Source organism: Pezoporus wallicus, unplaced genomic scaffold (genome assembly GCF_028554395.1).
Source record: "Pezoporus wallicus isolate ANWC-B61680 ecotype Strahan unplaced genomic scaffold, APGP_CSIRO_Pwel_v1 contig_8806, whole genome shotgun sequence".
Lineage (NCBI taxonomy): Eukaryota > Metazoa > Chordata > Aves > Psittaciformes > Psittacidae > Pezoporus > Pezoporus wallicus.
Genome location: NW_026641419.1, coordinates 622,088 through 649,760, shown reverse-complemented (window position 1 = coordinate 649,760; position 27,673 = coordinate 622,088). Strand labels below are relative to the sequence as shown.

Below are 27,673 nucleotides of genomic sequence, written 5' to 3'. Positions count from 1 at the left end.
GAGAAACACCACGTTTAATGACAGGCATGGAAGTGTTAGCACATGGGTGCTGGAGGTACCTAGGACAGAGGTGAGCATGTGAGCTGAAGGTGCTGCGGCTGGACCCACGCAGTGAGGGCACACAGCAGTGATGGCTGCATGGAGCAGCCAGCCCTCCACCTATATCCTCGTAGTGCCCCAGCTGCAGACACGGTGGCTCTGGAGGCTCTGCCCCTTCCACTTCCAGGAGCTGTCAAGGAGAATGAAGCTCATCTCTCCTCTTAGGGAAATGTGGTTGCCATGGGGGGGAATAGGAGAGAGGAGAATCTTGTAGTAGCATAATCTGATTCAACTGAGGTTCGGTTCATGCTGAAAACAGCTGGAATTTTGCCCAGAAGAGAGAATGAACTTTGGAGGATTTCGAGTGATCAAGCCCCATCTTCAAAAGCATTCCTCTGGTACAGCAACATGCTCCACTGGATGTCGTCTGCAGACCTGTTAGACTGAGGCTGCTGAAGTACTCAGAGTAAACCGACATATTAAACATTAATACTGGCAAAAGGAATAGTTCCTATAAACAGACATCACCGACCTGAAATCTAGTCATAAAAAAAAAGGCAAAAGTAATTTTGAGTATTACATCCATCTGATTTCCCTGGGGGACACTCCACAGCTTTAGAACCACATTTCCCTGCCTTTTAAGAATGTTCCTCTCACCTTCACGGCTCTGTATGAGGTTCACACAAACAGGAATGTAGGGAAGGGGTCTTTCACAAAAATAAGTGTAGGGGGAACAATGGAATGGAAAAGGTGAAATTTTAAATTTATTTCACTTAAAGGACTTTGCAAAATTACCATGTAATAGGTTTCAAAGAGACACGGTCAATGTAAAAGATACAGACACTTTTCACCTCCTCCGAGCCCAGTTCAATTTTTAAAGTGAAATATCTTACTCTTTAGAATATGAAATATTATACCCACATTCAAACCACATCTTCTGAGAGACAGTCCCGTATTTGAAAGAGACTCACACAACACTCTGTTACAAGCTTCACCCTGGCATGAACTTGAAGTGCCCCATCCCTGAAGAAAATGCATGGAGCTCTGAACTTGGTGGCAGCCGCCATCCCTCCTGCGGTCCCTTACGGGCTTCCCTGGCAGTGTAAGAGCAGGGGTGGTGGCCCGGAGCATTTTTTATTGCCTTTTTCCAATTCACTGGAGCCAATGCAGGCCACACCACGTTTCAGAGGGCAGATGGGTGGCAGTTCCGAAGTGCTCGCACCTTCCCGGCCAGCCGAGGAGGAGGTGCCCTGTTGCCTGGCTGTAGGCAACAGTCAGTGGACTACCAAAAAACAACCCACCACAAAGTCTGCTAAACACCCCAGAGGAAAAACAGCGGCTATTTAATGAGGGAAAGTTTGGGGATAAGCAGCGCTATCCTGCCTTCCCTTTGCCGCCCCAGAGGGAGGGGACGGGACGGCGGCACCAGCCTGCCTGGAGGTACCCCCCATCCCGAATCCCCCCCTCCCGAATACCGCTCCTCCGGGGATCCCCCGAATCCCGACCGACCGCCAACACGCCGGGGAGCGCCCTGCGTTGGGGGGGCGGAGGAGCTGCCGCCGCCACCGGCGCCCCCTGGCGGTCTCCGCCGCGCTCGTCCGGCGGAGCCGCGGAGTGCAGGGGCGGGCGCCGCTACACACAGCTCCGAGGGGACTCCGCCGCCTCCGTGACGGGCCGGGCCGGGCCGGGTCGGGTCGGGTCGGGAGCCGTGCGCTGGGGGTGCGCGGGGCGGAGGCGAGCCGGGAACAAAGGAGATCGGGGCGGCGCAGCGGCGGCGGCTCCGCTGGGGGGAGGCACCGGCTGGCTGGGCGCTGGGGGTGTGGGGAGGAGGAGGAGGAGGAGGAGGGTCGCCAAACTGCTGCCACTTCGCCGACCGTGAGCGGCACTCGCTGGAGGCGGTGGCGGCAGCCCGCCCCTCGCTGCATGGCAGCCCAGTGAGGGAGGAGCGGGCGAGGGTCTGGCGCTGCCCGGAAGCCGAGGGAGCCAGCGCCGGCGGCAGCAGCGCCCCGCCGCCCTCCCGCCGGGATGCGCCCCGCTCTCCGCTGAGGCGCAGCCCCGCAGCGATGCTCTCCCCCGAGCGCCACCGCCACCACCGCCATCCCCCGCCGCCGCAGCCGCCGCCGTCGCCGCACCACCCGCCGCAGCCCAGCCATGTCGTGGCCACCATCGAGAACCTGCCGGCGGAGGGCGGCAGCGGCGGCGGCGGCAGGAGCGGCATCTCCGCGCCCTCCTCCAGCGTGCGCCAGAGGATCAGGAAAGTGTTGAACAGGTGAGGCCGGGATGTGCTCGGGCGGCTCTGCGCAGCTCTCCGCCCCGCCGCCGCTCGCCGCGGGGAGCGCAGGTCCCGGGGGCGGCCGTCGGGTGAGCCCGGCCCGGCCCGGCCCCTCGGCGGCGTGGGCACGAAGGCTCCGGCAGAGCGGCTCGCTCTGCTGCGCCGGGCGGGCAGCGCCTTTCCCCGCAGGAGCCGCGGAGGCAGGGGGCGGTGGCGCGGAGCCTCTCCCGGCCCATTGCTGCCTCCCAGGCGGCGGGGTGAGGGGCGGCTCCGGCCCGTTCCCTCCTTCCCCTCCGGGGCCGGTGCTGGTCGCACCTGTCCTGCCCGCAGGCACATCCCCACACCGGGGCCCCTGCGCCTCCCGCCTGTCTCGGCTTCCCTGCCCAGGGGCACGGCGGGGAGGAAGGACCACACGTAGCCGGTACCGCAGCCCGACCGGTGGTGGAGAGTTGGAACGGCGGCGCCGGGCGGGAGGGCGGCAGGGAAGGGGCGCCCCTCGTCCCGGCGGGGTCCGCCAGCAGCCGGGCTTTGCCCGGACCCGATCAGGTGTCGCGGGCAGCATGCTGTGGCTGCGGGAGCGGGCTGCCGGCGGGACTGTGGCTTGTCCCCTCGCCTGTGCGTGCGGCTCGGGATTGCCAGCGCAAAACGAGGGAAGCGCAAGGTGCTAGGGGTAAATAATCACCGAACGCACAAGGAAACACTGGAACCACCCTATTCAAATCCTTTACGCTCTTTGCCAGTTGATTCTTTTGCACTACATTTGATTAGGGCTGAGGTTTTTGCCATAAAACTTGTCTATCCAGAGCCTAACCGGTTGCACTTCTCCAAAAGGCGCTCCTGCCTGAAAAGCCGGCTGAAGCTATCCCTTTCTGCCCAGTGACTTTTATGTGCTGAATAGAGCGGTTGCAGGGTTATGGGCAGCAATGTGATGGTGCCTATCAGTGCCGGCCTCTTTGTCCCCAGTTTAGTATCAGACACATGTATTTATAAGCTAATAAGAAAAACGGCTGTTCTATCTGGATACACTAGTTTTGAAGGTGAATGTCTTTTACTCTTTCAAGCCTTTAAACATTAGGAAATTATGATTGTTACTATCTTTGTTATAGATACCTGAAGGTATTTGATTGTTCGCAGATCACTGCTGTTAGATGCAGCTAATTAACTGCAACCATTGTAGGAGGATCTTCAAACACATCAGTAAGGGAGGAAATATTTATCCTTTGTTATTCAAGCATGAGCAGGATCGAAAAGAAGTTTAAACAAGTAAGAGCTGCTTCAGCTCAGTTATACATTTCCTTATACATGCATGTTAGTAACTCTCACCATAGTCAAATTCACTCAATTCCTCAACCCAGCTGTCTTGTGTCATTTTGGCTGTCGTGTGCTTGCAAAATCCTGCTCTCCTTCTGCTTGGTCATCCTGAGGTGTGTGTCCATCCTGAAACAAGACACTAGAGGAAAGAAGTTTTCTCAGGGGCAGTAAGAAAGGGATTAAGATGTGGTGAGGGGATCAGATAAGAAGCAACATATACTCCTGTTCAGGGGTGGTAATAGTGAGGGAGCCATCAAGTTGACCATGGTCTTCATGGCTAGAAGATGTTGGATTAATTCATATAGGTCAAGCATTTACCATGCTTATGCATGTATATGATTCTCAGCCATAGAAAAGAGTCAAGTAAGTATTATTTTAGATAAATGATTGAAATGAGAATATAGAGTTTTTTGTTGTTTTTTTTTTTTTTTTTTAAGGGAGAAAGGATAGAAATTGGCTCCAGTGACCGAAGTTCAAATCTTTGTCTGTTTCACAAACTTGAATCTAGAAATGAGATCTCCCATTGCCCAGAAGAGCACCCTAATGAACAGGAGCCCTGTCACTTTTTCACAGAATCATAGAATGGTTTGGGTTGAGTTGGAAGGGACCTTAAAGATCATTGAGTTCCAGCCCCTCTGCCATAGGTGGGGACACCTCACACTAGACCAGGTTGTTCAAAGCCCCGTCCAGCCTGGCCTTGAGCACTGCCAAGGATGGGCAGCCACAGCCTCTCTGGGCAATCTGTGCCAGTGCCTCACCAATGTGACAGTAAAAGATTTCTTCCTAATATCTAATCTAAATCTACCCTCTGTCAGTTTAAAACCATTACTTCTTCTCCTACCACTACTAACTCTTATGAAAAGTCCCTCTCCAGATTTCTTACAGGCCCCCTTCAGGTACTAGAAGGCTGCTGTAAGATTTTCCTGGATCCTTCTCTTCTCCAGGCTGAACAAGCCTAAGTCTCTCAGCCTGTCTTCATAGAAGAGGTGCTCTGGCCCTCATGAACCTGTTCATGAACATGTTCTTTTCTCCTCTTCAGGCATGAAATGAAAGTCATTTTTTTCCAAATATATGTGATTTGTGGAGTGGGAGAAGACTTGTTACTGTGGTGTTTTAAAGCAGCCTTTTCCTTGTGTAAGAGAATCCTCAGCACATCCAGAAGTCTGTATCAGGGGAAATACTGCCTGAGTTAGGTTTCCTTTGTCTTTACATGGGATCTAATGATACAGCCCATGTAAGGTCATGGCTTTCATGCAATATTTCTGTTGATAGAGTGAAGTGACACAGTGAAATGGATGCTCACACAATGAAAATGTTTTCATCTTCTGTGGGAACAATAACATGCAAATGTGTAAGGGAAAGGAAGAAATATATGTGGTATATTCCTAAAGAAGCAGGAGCCCAGAACAAACTAAGCATTGGCTTCTTCAGTTAATGCTGTTCTGCTAGAATAGGGTAGCACTTTCTCCGTGCTATCTCTACCATTTTGTGCGCTATTTGCTTGAGACCCATTTGTGAAAGATCTCTGATTGACTCATTGGGTTGAGCTCTTGTACGTCTGTTTTCTGCTAGACAAAATGGGGGCTTCTCAGGAAGATGAACAAAACAAAAAGCTTGACAACAGAAACCTGCTTGTAGCTGGTGGAATCATAGAATGGTTTGGGTTGCAAGGGACCTTTAAGGGTCACTGAGTCCAGCCCCCCTGCAATGGGCAGGGATATCTTCAACTAGATCAGGTTGCTCAGAGCCACATCCAACCTAACCTTGAATGTTTCCAGGGATGGGGCACCCAGCGCTCTCTGGGCAACCTGTGCCAGTGTTTCACCACCCTCATTGTGAAAAATTTATTGCTTACATATATGTAGTCTAAACCTACCCTCATTTAGTTTAGAACTATTACCCTTTATCCTATCACAATGGGCCTTGCTAAAAAGCCTTTCCCCAGCGACAAGTCAGGGAGGAAATACGACAGCAGGAGAATGGGCACAGACGCTGGCAGAAACTGAGCATCATTTCTCTCTCACTTTATATGTAAGAGTTTGGTCATCCAGGCACTTCGTGATTCCTTAATTGCCTTCAGAGGCTTCTCTTAAAGTTGCTTTACAAGCTATGAAAGCGTATCTTAACTTCACCTCCCAACCTCTCCTCCCTGTTCACTCAATAGATCCTGAGGTAATAGAGAAACACTGGAACACCCCCCTCCACAGGGTATTTGAAAAGAGAACATACTGAAAGCAGAGCTGGTGGACTGTAACAGTCTGTTTCAGTGATCGCAGCAAACACTGAGCTCTGTGAAAAAGTTGGCCATGAGAGAAAAGTAAACCACAGAACTGAAGGGTCAGAATCATGGAGGACAGGAAATGCTTGATGAAATTGTGGGATTTACTGGAACAGTTTGGATATAAATCCTGAGCTGCCAGTGGTCCTGAAGGGGACCTGCTGCAACAGGAACAAGCTTCCTGTTATCCTTGAAGTCTGGGAAGGATGGCTTGGAATTGCTGTTGCGTTAAGAGGAAATGCAGATTACATACTGCAAATACGCTCCTGGACCTGTGATTCACACCCATGGTCCATGAATCCCAACTGCAGGGTGCTGCCTGGTACCTTCCTTGTCCCTGGCTGACCCTACCCTGCTACATTGCAAGGGAGAGAAAGAACAGTGTTGGCTGTTTGATTGCTTGCTTGCTTCCACACAGCCTCTGCAAAGACAAAATTGGACTCCACCAACTCTGCTTGCAGAGGACCACTTGATGAGCAGTGACTCACCTGCTCCTCATTGCCTCCCACCTATAGCAGGAAGCAAGAATAAAAGGAGAAAATCATGTGCTTTGGAGTTCTGCGATTCTCCGTGCCTCCACCCCAGCAGCTGCCTGTTTCAGAGGTACCTGTTGGTGGGTCAGCGCTTGTTCTGTGTCTGTCTCCCAGCACAGAAGGGATCTTGTGTCCCTTCCCTGCTCTCCCTAGCTGACCTGAAGGCTCAAGAGCACAGAATCACCTGTCAAATGTTGCCAGTGGCCCCTGAAGACTTCTGAAGCATGGATCTCTTGTTGGAAAGACTGGTCATCACCTCTGCAGAGGAACTGCGCAGAGAATAAACATTGCTGAAACACAGGGGGAACGGGTTGCCACATGATCTCTGTGGGGAATTCTTAAAAATTATTTATCTAAATGAGAGCCAGCCGATGACTGTGGACGTGGGCATGATCTCTTTAGTCCTAGGCATCAGGACAAGGAGGGGAAATGAAGTTTTTCCAAGGAAATAAGTTAATATGTTTGGATAGTGTAACAAAGTTATTTTACCTAAGTAAATGTGAATATTCTGGTAAACAAAAAATACCATAGCCTCACCAATGAACTCAGGTCTCCAAAGTAACATCTGAGGCTCTGCTATTGTGTTGCTTTCCCTGATGAGAAAGCTGGATGGCACATACAGTTTTCTGGGTTTACCCACTTCTATCTTATAGTACTTTCTTAAGGAATAAGATCTAGCCATGCCTTATCTTGCTGTTTCAAGGGTATCTTCATATGCTTCGTATTTTTCAGAAGTTTCCTAAAAATCACATCAGAATATTAGAGGCTTATTCAACTTGATATGAAAAAATGGAGTAAGAGTAATATGAAGCACTTAGTCCCATGCCATCTTTTAAATAGATTTGTAGTTGTCCTAGTGAATTGTGAAAGCTGTCTCTCGAGCAGTGTGAGTCTTTCTGTACTTCTTTGTTCACTTACTCACTTTATCCAATAAATTTCAGCCTTGTGCATAATGCCAGTGTATGCTCTAATTGCCACTTCTTTTCTTAGGAAAAGAAAGAAAAAAGAATGTTGCTAATAACTTTAATTCATTAAGCTAGGTAGGGATTTATTGAGCAAAATTATATGAAGAAAACCAGTTTAGATTCTTCTTGTCAGAAAGCCTGCTGTTTGAGTACAGTCTGTGTGAAACTTTTGCCTTTTTAATATGCTACAGGCCAAATTCATCCCTAATAATGGAGTTGAGGAAGAATTTGTCCCACTAGCTGACTAACTTTGAACTTGAATTGTGTGTCAAGGCTACTAAATTCAGAAATGAGAGCTGTTTGAATGACAGTGCAAGTATCAAAAGCTATAACCCTATGATTTTTTTCCTAATAACATGTATCCACATAGAAAATCAGGCAGAGGGAGTTTATATACTTAAAAAGAACCTGAAACTGAATAATAATGAAATTGAGGTAACGTATTTTGTTGCCCCAAAGCAATACCGTCTTTCAGTTGACTGATCAGAGAGGCAAACAAATCAAATAATTTATGGCATTTTTCCTTAATGAAAAGCAAGTCAAGGATCAAACATACCATTTTGGGAATCCAAAAAAAGAGTGAGTATTCATAACCTTCAGTTGCTTTGCTTTCTTCTTCAAAACAAAAGGATTGGCTTCCTTTGGGATTTTTATTCTCAAAAAGTATAAATAGCTTCTCAAAGTCCACCCAGAATAACAGTGACTGTAGAAGAATGAGTCTGAGCCCAATTCAGATAGCTGTAGCTCTCCTTTTAGGTAAAAATGCTCATAACATTCTGAAATAAATCAAAGAAAATGAGTTCATAGCATAGATCAAGCAACTAGGTTGTCTTTCTTGTGCCTGTTAGTACTATTCTTTTTGGTCGGGGAAGTGGGAAGGTCATATCTGCCCATAGGAAAGCATCCTAGCAGAGGATTTAGAACTCAACTGATGAAAAATTGTCCCCCTCACCTTGCTTTTGCTCCTGAGAATTTGCGTCTTAGGAGGTAGCAGCCTTGCTGGTCCTCGTCTGAAATAGTGATACTGTAAATGCACTGCAGTCTGAACCTGACAGCGGACATACTGATTGGGACTGGGAAGAGACTTTTCCTAGGAGGGTCAGTGTGGCAAGACGAAATATGTGGGTGTCTTCTGTCTACCTATGACATTCAGAAGGCTGGTACTTACTGGGTGTCTGTAAGTGGGAATTTTTGACACTGGCTGTGCCGTGGGCTTTGGGAAGGGGTTACTGCCTCTTGAACTAGGGGGTTTCAAAGGAGCAGCACTGTAAATGGCTCCATAGAGAAAGCTAGCGGAATGGACAGAGTGGCTCTTATGGAATGGACAGAGCAGCTTTAATGTGCTAATGAGGGGAAGGCCAGATGCCAGCACTGATCATAAGAACTCTTTGTGGCTCTGTCTCTTTAGAGATGGCTGGAGTCTCTGTCCTTATCGAGATTGTTTCTGCAGGCAGAGGCAAACACTGGGTCTATTAGTGAGGTGTTCCCTTCCTTAAAGTCAGCAGATAGCCTTACAGATCAGCACTTGAATACCAATTAGGGCTAATTACCAGGAAAGCTTAGGAAAAATAACTTATTAAAGAAGCTTAACTTTAAAAAAAACTACAAAAATTCACCCCCCAAACCCAACAACAAGAGAGTGCTCGTGCTCAAAGGCTTGTGAGCTGAGCTTAAACTCAGCCGAAATCACCTGTTGCAAGAATAGCAGTATGGGGACTTGTAAATTGCTACGACTGCAAAGTGTGTACGTATTGGTGGTTGTGAAATTCATGCTGTGAACCGCCTAACCTACCTGTCTCTGCTTATTTATATCTGTCATCTGTCCCTCTGGGATTTTTGCTGAAAACACACCAGTTTCAAAGCTTGTCTTTCAGCTTTCTCTGACTTGGTTTCTCTTGTGATTTAAGAAAGCATTCTTCAATAAATATTCACTCTCTGTCATTTTGTCCTAGAGGCACCAAGTGATTGAGTTAGCAGGTTTGACCCCCATGCATCACATTCTCCTCCTGGTGGCTGGAACTAAAGAGCAAGAGGAGGGAGAATCTGCATCCTGGCAGTGCTCCCTGAAAGCACCTGTGTGGCAATACCATGCCATACCTCTGCAGAGAGTGTGCCTGCTTTTTGGGATGTGCCATGGTACATGGCGCTAGCCAGATAATTTCCTAGACAGGGTGGATGACCCTTGGTCTCACAAGAAAGGTCTGTCCACAAATGACACCATTTGGGTGCCACCATAAGAAATTGTGACACTTATTAAGCCAGCCTTCTGTTTGCAGCTGATACAGTCATTTTCCCTTGGTGTGGTGGTCAGTTGCTTCCTTACACTGCCTTTTCCCATGGTGATGTGGAAGACAATGCTTCACCTTCAGGCAGGTCTGACCTGAGGCAGCCTGTAGGAACTTAGAGGCCTATAGTGAATCTTCTTGTTTGCTGTAACTTTTATTCCTGTCAGAACATGGAGATGAGTCAAAATCTTGGCAAGAAGGATTGGGTTTCTCAAGACTGCATGTTCAGCAGAGTTTCTTATGTCCAGACTAGATTTTTTTGGATGGAAAGCAAGTAAGACTTAATGGTAGTCTAGTGATGGGAACAACTTATGTTGGAGATCAGGTTTAACTGTGCTCTGCTTTGCATCCCTGAGGGCTGCTGCAAACACATGGACTGTGATGTCCTCTTGAGATGAAGAACCTCAAAGGTTGTGGTTCTGTCCTAATGCAAAATTTTGAAAATTGAAAGTTCGGGACAAGAAGATGCTTTTTTTGTTCAGCTCATCTCTCAAGGCATTTCCGGCTTCAAGGTGTTCATTTACAATAGCATGTTATGCTTGAAACAGATTGCTGCATCTCTAATACAGATAAATGAGGTAATTTCTTATCAGTAACACAACCATAATTATTACTTCCCAGGCCCTAATGTTAATAGCAACCTGTGAGCCAGTGTTAAGTGGTGACAAAATGAAACCAAAATTTGAAACATTTATAGTGATGGCCATTACTTAGCCCTCTCTGGTGGTCATTTGTCAAAGAAACTGTTGCACGTGTGTTCAGAAGCCTGCTTCACTGTCTGTTATTGGGCTGCATTGATTTTAAAATGGTGCTGTCTTCCGTGCCACATTCATTCTCATTACTTTTCTCATTTGGCAAATGTTTTGATGTGACCCGATGTGGAAATCAGTTAAGTGTGGATTAAATTTTTCACTATGAAGATGGAGAGGCCCTGGCACAGGTTGCCCAGAGAAGCTGTGCCTGCCCCATCCCTGGCAGTGTTTAAGGCCAGGTTGGACAGGGCTTTGAGCAACCTGGTCTAGGGAAAGGTGTCCCTGCCCATGGCAGGGGGGTTGGAACTAGACGATCTTTAATGTCCCTTCCAACCCAAACCAGTCTATGATAAATGTTTCCTGCCATTTGGTGAAATGGAGAGGAAGCCATCGGCAGTGTTGGAGGGAGATACCAGAATCTGTTCCTGCTTTGGTACTTCATCAACCTCAGTGAAGAGGAAGAGAGCTCCACAGCTCCACTCCTGGATATATCCCACCTAGTAACTAAAATCCAGATCTTTAATGTAGCCTTGGGGCTGCTAGCTCAGATGCTTTCAGTGGAAGGGGAAGTTTGGGGTATATTGGCTGAATGAGAGTGATGGCTACAATTTAGAAACCATGGAACTTATCTCTGCCTTTTACTGAAGAGAGGAGTTAGATGTCTAACTCTTGAAGTGGAGGCCTGACAGGAAGGGCCTAATAATTCAAGATGGATAAGGCATAAGCTGTACCCTATCGTATGCTTTCTTTTTTTCTTTTACCAGGGTGCAAGATTCTTCTGTGTGGATCTTTGCTTTCCCCCCCCTCTATGATGATCAGACAAATGTTGGAAAATACTTAATAAAATTAAATTAATTACCTTTTGGCTATCCTAAGTCCAGGTATTTTATGGAGCCACTGTGTTTTCAGTGGTTTCTGCAGCCTGATTTAGGCTTTTTACCTTCTGAAATCTGTTCTTACTGGAAGCTGAGTGCCATAATGAAACTGAGCATTTCTTTCCTGTTGCTCTTTTCCTTTTCTCTCTCTGCTACAGACATGAAATACTTTTGATTATGTTTTTGTTTTAACTCCCTGTTGCCAGTATATTGAGGTCTGTAGGGACTCTTCTGTATAAATTGAAAGTGAGGAAGGACAGCAAATAGCGAGTAGGTTGTGAAGAGTTGAGGAGGGAGCTGGGAAATATTTTCATGGGTATGGGATTTGATACTTGAAGGAAATAAAACTTTAATATTGTAGAGATGATTTTCATCAGGCTGCGTATGTGGCTTAAGTACCATCAGTCTCCAAGCTTCATCTAATGTGGTGGGGAAAGAGCCGGCACCCAATATATGTAATGATCAGACTCAAGTGCCTACTTTGCTGCATGACCTACCTGATGTGCACAGGTAACTTCCAGCTAGATTTGGATACCTGACCCCTCTGTTGAGTGCCTGGTGTGCTGAGGGGGCTGCTTTGTAGAAGAAACTACTATTTTTCTGGAATTTAGTGATCACCATTTGCAGAAGTGTGGTCCAGCTTGTCCAGAGCAGGCAACACCTGTGCTTAGCCCTGGAGACCTTGCTCTGTTGCCTTCTCTTCACGTTCTTCTACCAAAGGTGCTTTGCTTTGGTTTTAGCACTCACCAGCAGGTTTTTGACAGTATACTCTTTGTCCAGTTTGTGGTGGTGGTGGATATGGCATCTTTGAATCATAGAATCATAGAATCGTTAGGGTTGGAAAGGACCTTAAGATCATCTAGTTCCAACCCCCCTGCCATGGGCAGGGACACCCTACGCTAAATCATATCACCCAAGGCCTCGTCCAACCTGGCCTTGAACACTGCCAGGGATGGAGCATTCACAACCTCCCTGGGCAACCCATTCCAGTGCCTCACCACCCTAACAGGAAAGAATTTCCTTCTTATATCCAACCTAAACTTCCCCTGTTTAAGTTTTAACCCGTTACCCCTTGTCCTATCACTACAGTCCCTAATGAAGAGTCCCTCTCCAGTATCCCTATAGGCCCCCTTCAGATACCGGAAGGCTGCTATGAGGTCTCCACGCAGCCTTCTCTTCTCCAGGCTGAACAGCTCCAACATCCTCAGTCTGTCTTCATACAGGAGGTGCTCCAGTCCCCTGATCATCCTCATGGCCCTCTTCTGGACTTGTTCCAACAGTTCCCTGTCCTTTTTATGTTCAGGACACCAGAACTGCACACACAGTACTCCAGGTGAGTTCTCACAAGAGCAGAGTAGAGGGGCAGGATCACCTCCTTCGACCTGCTGGTCACGCTCCTTTTGATGCAGCCCAGGATACGGTTGGCTTTCTGGGCTACAAGCGCACACTGAAGCCAGCTCATGTTCATTTTCTCATTGACCAGCACCCCCAAGTCCTTCTCCTCAGGGCTGCTTTGAATCTCTTCTCTGCCCAACCTGTAGTTGTGCCTGGGATTGCTCTGACCCAGGTGCAGGACCTTGCACTTGGTATGGTTAAACCTCATGAGGTTGGCATCAGCCCACCTCACAAGTGCGTCGAGGTCCCTCTGGATGGCATTCCTTCTCTCCAGCGTATCAACTGAACCACACAGCTTGGTGTCATCGGCAAACTTGCTGAGGGCGCACTCAATCCCACTGTCCATGTCAGTGACGAAGATGTTGAACAAGACCGGTCCCACCAACGATCCCTGAGGGACACCACTCGTTACTGGTCTCCAGCCAGACATTGAGGCATTGACCACAACTCTTTGTGTGTGGCCATCCAGCCAGTTCTTTATCCACCGAGTGGTCCATCCATCAAATTGATGTCGCCCCAATTTAGAGACAAGGATGTCATGTGGGACAGTGTCGAATGCTTTGCACAAGTCCAGGTAGATGACATCAACTGCTCTACCCCTGTCCATCAGTTCTGTAGCCCCATCATAGAAGGCCAAGCCCCATCATAGAAGACCATTGAAGAGGTTCAATAGAATCCAGGACATTTGAGGACTTAATCTAGAAGCACAGGGGCAAGGTGGTATGGTGGTTGTCCTACCTGTCTGTGGAAGGGTTATGTCGCATCTATGTTAACCAAGTAAAAATTGTTTAAGACACCAAGTAATTCCTTAATAATTCACTTGAAAGAAGGACTCTGTGTCTGTGTGTGTAAGCATGTGAGATCTTTTAGGATGAACTGCAAGTTACCTAAATTTAGCATCCTGTTATAAATAAATAAATTCCAGCACATTCTAACTCATAGAAGAATTTCTGCTAAATTTGATGTCTGAAATTGTTCATACATATCGATTTGATAGGTATTACCATGTTAATGGAACTTAATCATTACTCTGCTAGATTAATTTATTAGATTTATTCCTACACTTTTAGAATGTATAGATGTATTGAGACATGAGCCTGCAAATCAATACCAATTTCTTTTCTCATTTATGAATCCTCTTACTAACATCCAAAATACTGTTACACTTTAGAGTATTTAGCTGCAATTTATTTTGAACCATACACTCCAACAATTGTGTCTTTCTTCTTTGTTCTCTCATGATTCTTTTTGACGTATGTGGGCTCTGTTTGAGCTAAATGCCATGCATCAAGCATCAAACGAGTCATGACCATACTCTAGTCACTGGGGCAACTTAGTGTTTGCGAGATTCAGGCTCTGAGACCAGACCTAATCTTTGAGATGTGTTTTGGCTGCTGTTCTGCATGGGAGGCCCAAAGCAAGAGAGGAAACAAAGGTAAAAATGCTATTTACAACTAAGTTGTCTACCAAATGTAGTGTATTTGCATGTTTTTCTTTGAGCAGTGGCCATGTGTGCATTATCCTTCGGAAGCAGTGGTGTTTGAGAGGTGGTAGCAAAGACCAGCCAGAATGAATAGCTGATGTGAGGCTTATTTGCTTGCTTCCAGAGCATAAGCGTCAGGCAGAAGCTATTGAAAGTTTGATGGGAAGTGAGGAAGGTGGAGGCTACAGCAACTATGGAGGAAGAAAGTGGTTTGGTCACTTTTGCCCATGCCAGCATTTCAAGACAGACAGCACTGATGGTAGGGAGAGATCAGTTTTCATGTGGTCCAAGCATGGGCATTTCTGTTCCCATCACGGCATCGGTAGTGCTTGTAGATGCCATCCTTCCTTCCTTTGGATGGACCAGAAATGTTCTGTAACTCTCAGGAAGAGAATTGCAGAGACCTCAGCCCAACCTCATCCAGAGCAGCTCATAAACATTTTGGTGAGAAATCTCCAGCAGCTGCAAGCGAGATAATGAGAGATAATGTTCCATCCAGAGGTCTGCGAGGTGAAGCTCCTTAAAACTAACTCTTCTCTGGCCAGCCTTTCTTTGTTGTTTTCCAGTAGAAGTTGCTCTATACACCCAGTATGCTGCTCATCTTACCACTTTTTGGTTTGTACTTACCTCTTGCTACTGTAGCTGCTGCTTGTGCACCACTGCAATTGCTGGGCATTAAAAGCTCAAGCCTGATAGACAAAAAACAACATGTACAAAAGGACCAGTCAGGTGAGAGAGGGAAACTGAGGGGAAAAACCTCACCCCCAAAACCATCATGATGCAGAAGTAGGCATTGGAATTAGAGAGATGGGGAGATGCCCTGTGAATACTGTCTGATTCAGCTGTGGGATTTGGGACGAAAGCCGGAGAGTTATGGTTTGTGGTGTGCTTGACTAAAAGTTACAGGAGACCTGGTGGACAAAGAGCAGCTCAACCAGCCCGTGGCAGTGAAGGGCAGGGAGGGGTGGGCCTTTTGCCTGTTTTGTTTTTGGAAGAAGCTTGTATTGCAGCAGCAGATAAAGGGAAGTACTGTGTTTTGAAGGACTTGGGAAGAAGTTACATACAGTAATAGATCCTGATTTATGGTCCAGGATTGGACACCAATTGGTTTTTCAGCCTTGGGCAAATCTCTCAACCTTCCAGGGACTGGTTCAGTACCTGTAAAATGGGGATAGTTAAACTTAACTACCTGAAAGAGTTGTTGATTAGTTAATGCTTATAAAATGCTATACAGTGCTATAAAATACAGCATAGTGCTCAGAAGCATCTGCTCTGCGGTTACTGTAGTGCTCCTCTGAAACTTTATGGGCAACCGTTTGCCAAGAAACAAAATGACTGATGCATGCAGTACGTGCAGGCTTTGGGAGACAAGGGGATGGCATCCTTTCAAAGGCATCTAACTTCCCTGAGGTACCTCGTGTCAGAATACAAGGGGAAGTTTCCTGAGCATACCTGCAGTGGTCTGGCACTGAAACTGGTGTCGGATGAGTCTGGGACTGCAGTAGGGGGCTCTGACCGGTGATAGAAGAGCACTTTGCTCCACTCCCAGTTGCTCATTCTTGTCCCTGTCTCCAGCCTTCTTCCCCTTTGTTGTGCTGGTGGAGGTGTTTGCATGGTGGCGTGGAGAATCATGTTGGTGGCTTGAAGCACAAGGGAAATAAAATGAAAAAAAGTTTCTGTTGCTGTTGGTTTGTATTTCCAGATGTATCTTCTCTCCAGTGGAGTTTATCATGTGGTGACAAAAACATGGACTAGCATGGAGAATAGGGTGATACAGGGGTGAGAACAAGCATGGAGAAAAAGCAGGGCTGAGGCTGCTGAATGCTTGCTGACACTGGAGATGATACCACAAACCATGTTACCCAAACACAGAAGATGCTGCCATCACAGGGGTTAGGAGGTGTGTTAGTGAGCTGACCTCCTTTCCTGCCTCCTGAGATATGTTATGCCGGTTTCACTGGAGATGTGTGTATGGCAGCATAAGAGGTGGTGAAGATGTGATGCTGGCTGGAGCTCACCATGTTGCGTACGAAACTGCCAACGAGGGGGAAGGAGCTGAAGATGTGCCAGAGATGAGCCTGTAATAATTTCTGAGGTTTGCATCTTGATGCTATTATTTGGGATACTTATGACATGAATGTATGGCACTATGTGAACAATGCACATACACACACGCATACTGATTTGGTTTAATAGGGGACTATTAAGAAAAGAACAAGTGTGCGTAGGAAACCATTTCCTAATCAGCCACTCCTGATTTAGTAACTGGAAGTTATTAGGAGAGGGTAGTGAGTTACCAGGTGCAAAGATTCACCCTTTCAGCCATTTCACAGGACTGGGTAAGATAAACCTGAGCAATATGTTTGCTCTTAAGTCACCGTTTCACAAACTGCCAAAAGGTCTCACTTCTGTCTCTTTGCTGCTCCTGGCCAAATTGCTGCTTTTGCTAAGCCAGGTCTGGTTCCTGTCACATCTCACAGTTGGCTCACTAAAACAGCAGAGAATTAACCTGGCTGAAAAAGGTTGTTGTTGTTGCTGGGTCTTTAGCTAGCTTTTGATTAGACTAGTGCCTGAACTGGAGAAAGGAAGGAGCCTGTGGGCAGGGAACAGGGAGCAACAGGGACAGAGGAGATGGAGAAAGCAGGGACTGGAAATAAATTGAAAAGAAGGAAGGGAAAATATCTCTTTCTATGTTTTTTGTCTCATCTGTACTGTAATAGCATGCCTGAGCTAACTGCGTGTTGCCAGGGTCTTTAGCTTCCTGCTGTCCTACCTTGTCCCTTGTTATAAACTTTAGTGCTGATGTTCCTGAGAAAAGTGGTGATGACCCCAGCTGAAACTGGTGGGTATCAGCAGTTGGTAAACAGCCAGCTGTAGCCAATTCCCCACTCAAATAGGGGTAAGTGATGTGATTGTAGAGAGGGAAAAGAGAAGGTGGTTTGGTATTTGATAGTATAGATCTGGATGGAGCTGGTGGAAAAAAAAAAAAATGCATGTTGTAGGTTTGAAGTCTGTAAGTACTTGCTGTGCTGTACTGTTGGAGGTGATGGTGGAGGTGTGATGCAGCCCTGAATGGATATGTCTTCCTTGTTGCACCTTCTGTTTGTTTGTTTTTAGGCTGGACTGAGTTCAGTGGGGATGGGCATTTCTGCAAAACCTTAATATATGTATGCTATGTGTTTCTGTTTTAGAAGATGGACTAGAAGTCTTATCCCTGGTACCATTTTTTCACAGTAACTGAAAGAGAAGTGTATGTTCAGCAGGTCTAAAATCACTGTACCCAGTGTGTGGCAGTGCCCTTGTGGGCTTTATGACTCACTTTTGTCTGGTGTGGTGTGCAGTAACTTTTCTGCTGCTGATGGTTAGAAAAACAGCAACTGATCAGCGATCACTGAACTGGTTCATCTAGCTTTCTGTGACAGCATGCTCTGTATTTCAGCTTTCTCCTATAATGCACACTGTGAATAGCTGATGTGATTTTTATTTGGCCAGTGTCACCTTGGAGATGTATTGCTGCTCCCTGGCCTTTATTTTTCTCTTCTTTCTTTACCTAGAGCCAGCAGTTAGGTGCTTGCTTTCCCAAAAGCCATCCTTAGACGGGGTGCTCTGATCAGTAATCCAATGGCTTCAGTTACTGAAAGAATTTCTTAAAAGAAAAACCTCCACCAATTTGGGCACTTTGGGAATGGTCACGCTAGGGCTCCTTCTGGGTAGAGAGATTGTACTGACATATAAAGATAGTTTTCTGTGAGTGTTTGTTTATTAGTCCTGCTTCCCAAATCAGTCCTGTATCATCCTAGCATACTGTTGTATTCTCTTGAGGGAGAATACAACATAGAGTCACAAGAACAGTTTGGGTTAGAAGGGATCTTCAAAGGTCATCTAGTCCACTGCCCCTGCAGTGAGCAGGGATATCTTGAACCAGATCAGGTTGCCCAAAACCACATCCAAGCCTGGTCTTGAATGTCTCCAGGGATGGTGCATCTACCACCTCTTTGGGCAACTTGTTCAAGTATTTTACCATGCTTATTGTAAAAAAATCTCTTCTTCAGATCTAGCCTGAATCTTCCCTCTTTTAGTTTAAAACCATTATCCCCTCATCCTATTGCAGCAGGCCCTGCTAAAAGTCTTTCCTTGTGCTGCCCAGCTCTAGTGTATCACTTCACAGCACCCTCTCCTCTCCTGCTGCAGGTAAAACTGTTGTATTTAGAGCACCAAAAGCACAGGCAGAGGTAAGGAGGAAAATAGGTATTGTAGAAAACAAAAAAGCATGAAAAGGTATGGTTGTATACTGTGCCTGGAGAGAAATAAAGAATTAACAAATCCAGACAGAGGATGTCTCTCATTGCTTAGTTCTTCATTATGTTCCTATTGAAAAAAGATGGAAGTGATAATAGAAATTCCAGATCAGGACTTAAAGCTTCTTTAGGTTGTGACTTTCTCTTCACAGAAAATTAAAATAAATAAAGTAGGACATTGCAGTTTATTCAGCTTTTAGCAACTGTGAGGTTGTACTGGAGTTTCTTGGCAAGTTATTTTCATGAGTGGTGGTAGACAACCACTTTCTGATCCCCAAGGTGGAATTTTAGGAGGTTTTGGTTTTGTGATTTGGGTCAGAGGACTGTGTTTCTGTCAGTACAAGCTGAATATGTCGCTGTGTACAGGTCTAGGTGTTAACACCAGTAGTTTTTTTGCAACAATACTAAAGGCAAGTTTGGCCATGGAACAACTGCGATACTTTCTTTTTGCCTTGAACTCTAAAAATTTCTCTGGTTTGCGGTTCCCCACTATCCTCTGGATTACTGCCCAGCACCAACTCAGATTGTTTGCTGGGGCTGGTCTTGTTTTAGGGAAGCTGAAACCATTGCCACATATCCTGCTCTCAGTTAAAGCTTTAACATTTGTAAATAAACACAGTCCAGGTTGGTATCTGTGGGCTAGTCAAGCAGTTGTGTTCAGACAGGGAAGGTCTCTATTACTAGAAGTACAGGCTATGTTGATTAAAAAAAAAAAAAACAAACACAAAACAAACCAAAAGTGCTACAGGACAATATAGAGCAGTTCCTGGTTTAATACCAAAATGAGTGAGCAGGAAGCCAGGGAATAAGCAGAAGCTTCTTTGTGGCAGGTAAATCCTGCCAGTGTTTGAATCCCTGTTGTTTGAACTGGGGAGATGCAACAGAACTAATATCTCTGCCTCATTTCATCTCTGTGTTTGAGTATGCTTCTGTGGCATAGACATAAATTGTCAAGAGGGAGGAAGGACCTATTACTTTGCCTTTTGTGTGATCGTAATGGATATGGCTTGACTTCAGGCAAGCAGAGACTGTCATGTGGCTTGCCATGAACTAGCTTGCATGTGTGGATATAATATAGAAACATTGGCTGTTCTTATAAGTGCAGTGGTGGTGATGTACTGAAAGTGATGGATCATCTCTTTTGTCTGAAAGACCTACTGTATGAGTGAAGAAGATATAGTAGCATTGCAGGAAAAAGTGACACATGAGTTCTTAACATGATTTTCTACTTGGATCCTCAAACACATGGTACCCCCAATTGTGTCTTCTTTACATGGCCAACATTTCTCCTTTCCTCATTCTCCCTGTACATGCAGCCTGGGTCCAAAGCCACAGCAGCACCACAGTTGGAAGATTTCCTGTAAAGGAAGGGGGAGTATGGGCAGAGTCTCCCATTCCCAGTGGAGAGGGTCTATTATGAATGATGAATTGTGCCCAGACAATGCAGCCCCTCGAGGAGCTCATGACCTTTTTGAGATGCTTGTGTGGGTAAGAGGGCACTCTGCAGTCCCTGTATCCCAGCCGAAGTGCGGGTAGTGTGATGCCCTGGTTGTCATAGCAATTAATCACTGCTTTTTTAAGGGCTGGTGTCGACTACAAATCCCTGTAAATTGCCCAGAACCTGGTTTAAGCTGCTCCTTAGGCACCTTTCTATTTAATTTACCCCAAAAGGTGGGATGGAGAGATGTTTGGGTTTTTTTTAACCCCAACTAGTCAAAAAAAAAAAAAAAAGGAAGCCAGAATAACTGTGGTACATGCTGTTGGACTGGCTTTCACCTTCCTGGGCTTGCTGAGACACAGGGAATTCCTGTGAAGAACAACTGCAACATGGGGGGAGGGTGTGTGTGTGCTGGCTTTCAGCTCAATGCATGTTGTCTTCACACGATTGTGTGTACCTGGAAATGTAAGAGACATTGTCTTTGAGAGGTATGCATGAATTTTTTATTGTTTGTTTTTTTTTTTCCCTTATTTTAGTTATTTATTCTTATTATGGGAAGATTTATACCAGACAGTTAATGTGTATGTCTCTGGCTTTTCTTTGTGCCTTAAAAAGAACAGCTGGGAATTACTGTTACAATGATGGAAATGAAAGCCAGCTGCAGCAAGATTGTACTTGGTATTTGTCTGTTTGCGTAAGTAATGGGTGAGAAATAGGCAATGTTTACTATATCTTTATTTCAGAAACCTGAATAGTAGTGAACACAAATACTTCTTAGAAGTCTTTCTGTAGGTTAAAGCCCTGTTCACGGGAAAGGCAGTCTTAATTTCCTCAGTACATTATTAGAAAATCTGCCCAGAAGTCTGAGAAGGTTTTTTTCCTCCTTCCTTAGAGGCACTGCAGTCTGTTGCCTTGAATATTGCTTCTCAGAGAGAAATCCCAACAAATCCACAACAAAACCAAATGCCATGAAGGAAAACAGGTTTAAAAGGTTAATTTATCAAATACACAATATTTTCTCTTAGCCTTAAGGACAGCTACAATTCAATATAGTCTTCTTTGTTTGTTTGTTTTTAATGAATGTCATCTCGATACATACACATTTGTATACACAACATATGTGTGTGGAAACTTGCAATTAATTTTACTGGAGATAACGGGTAAGATGTTGGCATTCCTTGGTATAACAAATCAGAATCAAATGTGATAAAATAGATTAAGTAACTTTGATTATCTGCAACGTTAATAGTTGTGCACACTCAGTGCATGCTATATATCCTGGGTTTGGGTGATTAGCTTAGTCCTGTTAGTCACAGACATGGGAATATACCTTTTATAGAACTATAGAAGCATAATATTGGCTTGCTGTATTTTAACAAGCATCTTGTAATACTGTTGATAATTAAACTGTGGTTGAAGAAACAGTCCTGCTTCATCTTACGTATGGCACTTCTCTACAATCTTTCAGGATTGGTCAAGCTGGAGCAACTAGAGGAGAAGTAATCCAAAAGGACACAACCCACATCTTGTGGCTTTGCGGCCATTACCTCTCCCCTATCAACGAGTTATAATCTGAAAGTGTGCAAGATTGCTGTTCAAGGACTGCAGGCTAAGCTCTTGTTTATTAAGTATGTATCCCCCAGGGTCAGCTTTCCTGTGTGGAAGCATAATAACCAGTTAAAGAAAGCATTCTTTTCCCTCCCTCCCTCCCTTCCTTCCTTTTCATGGGGCCTGTGGAAATTCCTTTACCAGGTCTGCGTTGTTCCTGGTCAGCAGAGACTCATCAAAGACACTGAGGCAGATGGTGTTTTTGGGGTGCTACCTGTTCTCTTTGCTAGTAGTCCTTGTAGCAGATACAAGTGGCAAAAGGTATCATTGTCCAGGTTTTGGAAGCCCGCTTTTAGCATCCAGATCAAGGGGGCTTAAAGGGGGTGGGAGATAGAGTGGGTTTCAATTCCTGCCATATTTATGGCGGCTCTTTATCCGGGATGGTTCTGATTACCCGTCAGAACAAGGATTTGAACTTGGGAATGCCCACATCCATGCTGCTGCCAGAACTACCAGGCTGGTTCCTTATTCTTCCCAACAAATGTTGTTGAAGCCCGTATTTTTCATTTGTTTGTTTGGTTTTTTTTCTTTTGTTTTGTATTGTGTCCCCCCCCATACAAGGTGGTGGTGTGTTCCCTCTCTCCCCCTTCCCTCCCGCTCCCCCCCCCCCCGTTTTATGCAATATAATATTGTGATGGTATTCTCGCTTTACTAAAAGTATTCCAGGCAGCCTTGTGTACATGAGCAGTGCCTGTCTTAAATACGTCTGTGGTTATATGGGTTCTGGTGTGGTGCAGAACCTGTATAACTGTATTGTATTCAGCAGTTGTCCTGAATTCTTGCAGAAGCCCTGAAAACTTCCTTTCATCCTTCTCCATCTGTGGCAGTGCTAGGACTCCCCTACGTGGAAATGGTGGGCCAGGTTCTAGGGGCTTTTTCTTAGGTGAAACTCCCCCAGATCCCAGTGGGACTGTGCAGAGAGGCTGGGAGGAGATAACCCTGATGTGATAGCATAAAGCTGAGGCTGCTCTCTTTAGTTACAGTATCTTGAAGCCCAGCAGAATGACATGTAACAGCTTCTTGCATTGATGGCAGAGGCGAAGAAGAAGCTTGCTCTTGTTTGAGAGTTGTAGATGCCATCCTGTGCTTTCCAGCCTGGTAGCTCCCAGCAGCTTTTGCAGCAGGGCAGCCAGCAGGGCCTGGTGTTTAGTGCATGCATGGGCTTCTCCAAAGTCAATGGGAAGACCTTGCTCACATCTCTTATACTAGAAAGCTACTTTGTGAGGTGCTTGCATGTTGAACGCAGTAGAGCTGATAGCTCCTAATTTTATGAAGATGTATGATAGGGGAAAACCAACTGGTATTATACGATAGAGCAGTAACCATGGTATGGTATGAGTGAGCTGGCAGCCGCTTGTTCCCGCAGTCTCTCGCCAGCTGAAGCTGAGATGTGCCAGGGATGGTGGAGAGCAGTGCAGCCTATGTGGCGGGAAGAGAGATCTCAGTCTTGTGTGTTGAGTGGTCCATACCTGAGTCTTCCGTGGTAAAAGCCCTGGGTCCTTACCATCTCTGGGCTGCCAGATGGCTGGCAGGAGCCACCATGGTGCTTGGCAGGAGCTGCTGCTGGCTGTGACCCTGCCTGCACCTTTCACATGGCATGGCTTTTGCACTGAGCTCTACGCATGATGCCTGCTCTGCGTGCCCTGGGGCCAGTGCTGAGGAGCAATTTTACTTTGCATTTGTCATTTCAGTGCTGTGTTTTTGTGAAGCAGTAGTTGGTTGTCCCTTTTCCTCTGTTCTTTGTGGCTGCTGTTCCCTTCACCCCCTCACCTGCAGCTTCCCTGTCTTTCTTCTCCCCAGCTTGGCTGCCTCTTTTTCTTGCCCTTCCCACAGAAGAAGATATTCTTAGGTAAGGGTCAGATGCTCAGGTCTCTTGGGGAAAGTAGTTAGTTTTGAGACTGAAATAGTACAGCTGCTTTTTTGGTGCCTGCTGGGAGGAGTTTGCTATCCTGTATCCTCTACCCCGACTCTGGCCTCTTGTGGAGGTGGTTGGCCCTGCTTAAACATGTGTGGGCTTGAAGGGGCTTTTAGAGCAGAAGTCATCTGGGTCTTTTTTTCCCATGGCTTTAATCTGTTCAGCATGTCTCACAGAAGCAAGATACCTGGTTAAAAATAAATGCAAACTTAGGTTAAGATTTGGTTTCTGTGGTTGAGATTTTTCAGTATGACAATAACCATTGGACTGGAAATGATTTATCGGTGGCAGCAGCTTTACTGTTGCAGTGTGCAGGGCTTCGGATTGCTCTTCTGGTGTCATGCACTCGAGGCTATGGATCTTCCAGCCACGAGAATTACATGAGGCACAATGTCCCCTCTAGTGGAAGAGCGGTTCTGATTTCACTTACACCCTTGTTAAGTTATTTTTAGCTGTCAAGATTAATGCTGTAATGGGATAATTACAGTGTAGTGGTATGAGCATAGAACAAAGCTTCTTTAGTTTTAGCCCACATTCTGACATGAAGTCCCTGCCTCTTCAGCTAGGCAATTCCTTGGTTTGCTTCTGGTTTTCCAACTAGGATGCAACACCAGCCCTACCATCAGGAGACTTGGACTGTTTAATGAAGAAGAAAAAAAGGGGAGAGGGGAAAGAGATTTATAAATGCTTCTAATGTGTATTGTAAGTACGAGGGAGAGGAGCAGCCACGATGAAGGAGAGTAAGAAACTATAGAGGCCATGTCACAGATATGGAAGTGTCTTTTCCGTATCTTGCTACAGCTCAAGAAAACATAGAAGGGCAATGTAATTTGGGTTCTGTTGACTTATATGTAATATTGGCACTGAGTTCTCGATTAGTTATATTTTGGTAATGCTTTCTTTCTTGCCAACAGAATAGTCTCTGTAAGTAAGTTGCCTCCTCATTTACTTGCATGACCTGATTATATACAGTTATCCCTTGACTGTTATGACTCTTAAAATTAATGTTGAGCTCAGCTGGGTAGGTATTCTAAGATTGCATCTGAAATACTTCCCTGTGTTGACTGACCACACAGATGCCCCACATTGGGATAAGCCGTTCTGCTGACAGCTTTGTTGTCTTCCTTCAGTTCTCTTACCATTGGAATTACTTGTCACAACAATATGAGTGGCCTTCAACACAGTGTTAAATAGACTACGCCTTCTTAACAGAAGAAAACTAAGAGTAAAATGTCGTATGAATGTAGTACTTCTAGAGCTTTTGCATCCTAAAGTTGACCTGGAACACTAATACCAAACCTGAGCAGAAGGTTTTTGTCCATCCCCAGATCCAAATGTGTCTGCAGCTGTATTTCTTTGCCTACTTTGCAGCTCATGTCCTTTGCATCACCTCCTCCATGTCCTCCTTAACACGAGGAAACTGCTGTTCCATATCTTGGCTCAGTGTCTCTGAGGCACTGGTATCTACTGCTTAAGCAACGGAACATGATCTTTTTTTTTCCCCCTTGTCAGAGGCAAAATAGCCATCTACAAATACGAGGTCTGGCTGTGGTATGATAGCCTAATAATATGTGCATTCATAAAGCCAGATAAGCAAAAATGTTTGAGATTCAGATTCCGGGGAACGCAAATCCACAGGTACTTGGACGATAGAGAACTGTTGACAAGCTAGCATTAACTGCAGTTAATGAGTCTGAAATTTCTGTCTTAAAAAAAGACTGGCTTCTGCATGGAAAATAAAGATCGATATAGAGTGTGTGTCAGTAAAACAGGTGTTTTCTTGTAAAGATTGTGGAGTTTTGCCCTGCAGAAGTAGGAAAAAAATCAACAATCGCATCTTGTGGTGTCTGAAGAAAGTGAAGAAATCACAGAGATTATAATCCTCAAGTGTTTCGGTGTTTGTGTAGGGTGTCATGACATAAGCATGAAAACCAGCTTCTATGCAAAATGTTCCTGTTCATTCTGGGCTGTAGCAATAATGTAACACAAGATGTGCCAACTTCCTAAGTAAAATATTACTGCTTCATGTGGCAACTTGAATTTTGCTGGCTGATTTAGGAAAAAAAATTAGCCCCAAAATGCACTGAGGGGACCTGTACGCTCCAGTACATCAAAGGGTGACTTAGCCCCCAAAAGCTCCCTAGGTCTTAATCAAATTTTCTCTTTTCTGTCTTTGCTAGACATTTTTGTGATACCATCTTTTTATGTTAAGTCCTACCTCTGTGTTATCTTGCAACATGCTCTTAGAAAAAAAGATTATATTAATTTTTGAGGTAGGAAGACTGAAGAATGTGAAAGAATGTGTACTAGCTAGCTTGCATGTGCTACTCATTTCCATTTTTAAATAAAAATCTTAGTCTTACTTTCTGTGCTGTAGCAGAAGGAGTTTGTGACTTCTCAAAGATACAATTGGGACTAATGGGATAGGTACAAAAGCTGGGTTATAGAAAACAGGACTTGATGAGATATCTGTTTGAATGTGAACTAACATTTCATGGAAAAAAAAGAGATCCTCCAAGGTAAATAACAGAAAGCTCTTTCAAATCCATGTGGAGGAAACAGTTCTTTGCTGATGGGAGGAAATGTCCTTTGTAGCTCTGATTTCCTTTTTTTTTTTTTTTTTAGCTCTTTGTCAAGGCTTCAATTTCAGAACTATCAAGGGAAGAGATGAAGGATTTGCATTCAGACCTAAGTCTTGTTATATCGCTATGATGTGCCTTTTTTTAATTGTTGCCCTTGGTGCAGGGCTGCAGCGTGTCACAAGCTTCCTCCCTGTGCATGGGCAGGTAGGAGACCCTGAGCAATGGTTTCTGGTTGTCCCCTCAATCCAAGCAGTGAAGGAGATCAGAGCAGCACCTCAGACCAGGCTGGTCACCCCCTGCGGGGGTTTCCCATGATGGGGAGCAGGGCAGCACTGCCCTTCTTGGTGGCTGCTGCTGGCTGGGAGAGCGTACATGAGAGCAGGCACAGCTATAGCTCCTGCTTCTTTGATGTGCTGCTGAGCTGCTTTGTGTGCTGCAGTCTTGTGGTCCTCTCCTTTGTGGCACCTAAACTGTGATTAAATCCTCAACGAGTGTCCCTTTGCTAGGCAACGGGGGAACAGCGCCTGGAATTTGCTCAGTTCATTGATAAAACTCGAGCCTGAAAGAATGATGATGCCTTTGTGTGAGTGCATCCAGGCCTCTGCAACAGGCTGGCTGATGCCAAATTCTGCTGCCCGAGCCCTCTGTCCCGTAATCCCAGCCGCTGGGCAGTTGCCTCTTGTAAAACCTCAAAGCAGGTCCCATCTCTTGTGTTAAAATAATGTATTGGCACAGAACGTTCCATGAACTTAGGGGCCCTGATGGCTTTTCCATAGAACTGGGGGCAGTTCTGAAAGCAGAAATGTAGCAGAGACCTGCTGCATGAGGAGGGGAAATAGCATTTTGCAGGCTGCTTTGAAAGATGAAACAAACAAAACAAGGGTGTTGTGTTATTTTTTATTTTGATTTTCTCCTCAAACATAATGCGAAGCAATGGCTATGTCCCGGTAGTCAAGCAATAAATAAACTGAGCGTGAAGTGAGTATGTCTCTGCCTACTGTCCTGAGAGCACATACTGCATCTGGAATAAATGGGTGAAATTTCATTGAGTTAGTGGAGTGGCAGCAGTTTGGGTACATTCTCCCTATTCATTATTTCTTTTAGAAGCCCCAGTCGCACTTTGAGGCTGTGAATGAGTGGAATTTTTCTTCTAAAGCAGATAATCCAACTGCTTGGTTATGAATGGGGAATGGCATGTCTTTCAAATTACCACACAAACTCCGAGCACATAATGATTTTCTGAGATTTACAAGTGGAACTGTTAAATTAGTTTGTGATTTAAAGTGAATTTTAAATTTTGCTCCTTTGGGAATTCTCAGGCTGCTTCCTTTCCATGGGCTAAGCAGAAAAATAATGCAGAGCTTGCACCTTCTTTTTTTTTTTCTTCCATTTCTTTTTGCTTTTTTCTTTGCTATAGTGCCTGAATGCATGATGCTTTGTTTGACCTTTAGCCTCCTGATGCTGGTGGATAGAGGCTTAAGAAGTTTTCCCCGTAGCTGTTTTTTTGCTGATGCAGATATAGAGCTGTTGCTTAGAGTAGGCATCTTCATACTGGAACAGAGGAAGAAAACTTCAGTTCCCCAAGGTTAGCCAAACTAAAAAATGCATAGAAGGAAAAAGAGGAGAAACTTATGCTCACTTCTG

At 45.4% G+C, this 27,673-nt stretch overlaps 1 protein-coding gene across 1 annotated transcript in view; it reads left to right on the top strand.

Annotated features, from left to right (window-relative positions):
• Window positions 1–1,877: 1,877 nt before the first annotated feature.
• The window catches only part of SLC35F1 (solute carrier family 35 member F1), a 237,409-nt gene continuing 211,613 nt past the window's right edge, over window positions 1,878–27,673 (top strand). The window contains exon 1 of the mRNA XM_057423596.1: window positions 1,878–2,308. Within this exon, the coding sequence (XP_057279579.1) occupies window positions 2,103–2,308 (206 nt within the window). The 5' untranslated portion in view covers window positions 1,878–2,102. The remainder of the gene's footprint in view (window positions 2,309–27,673) is intronic.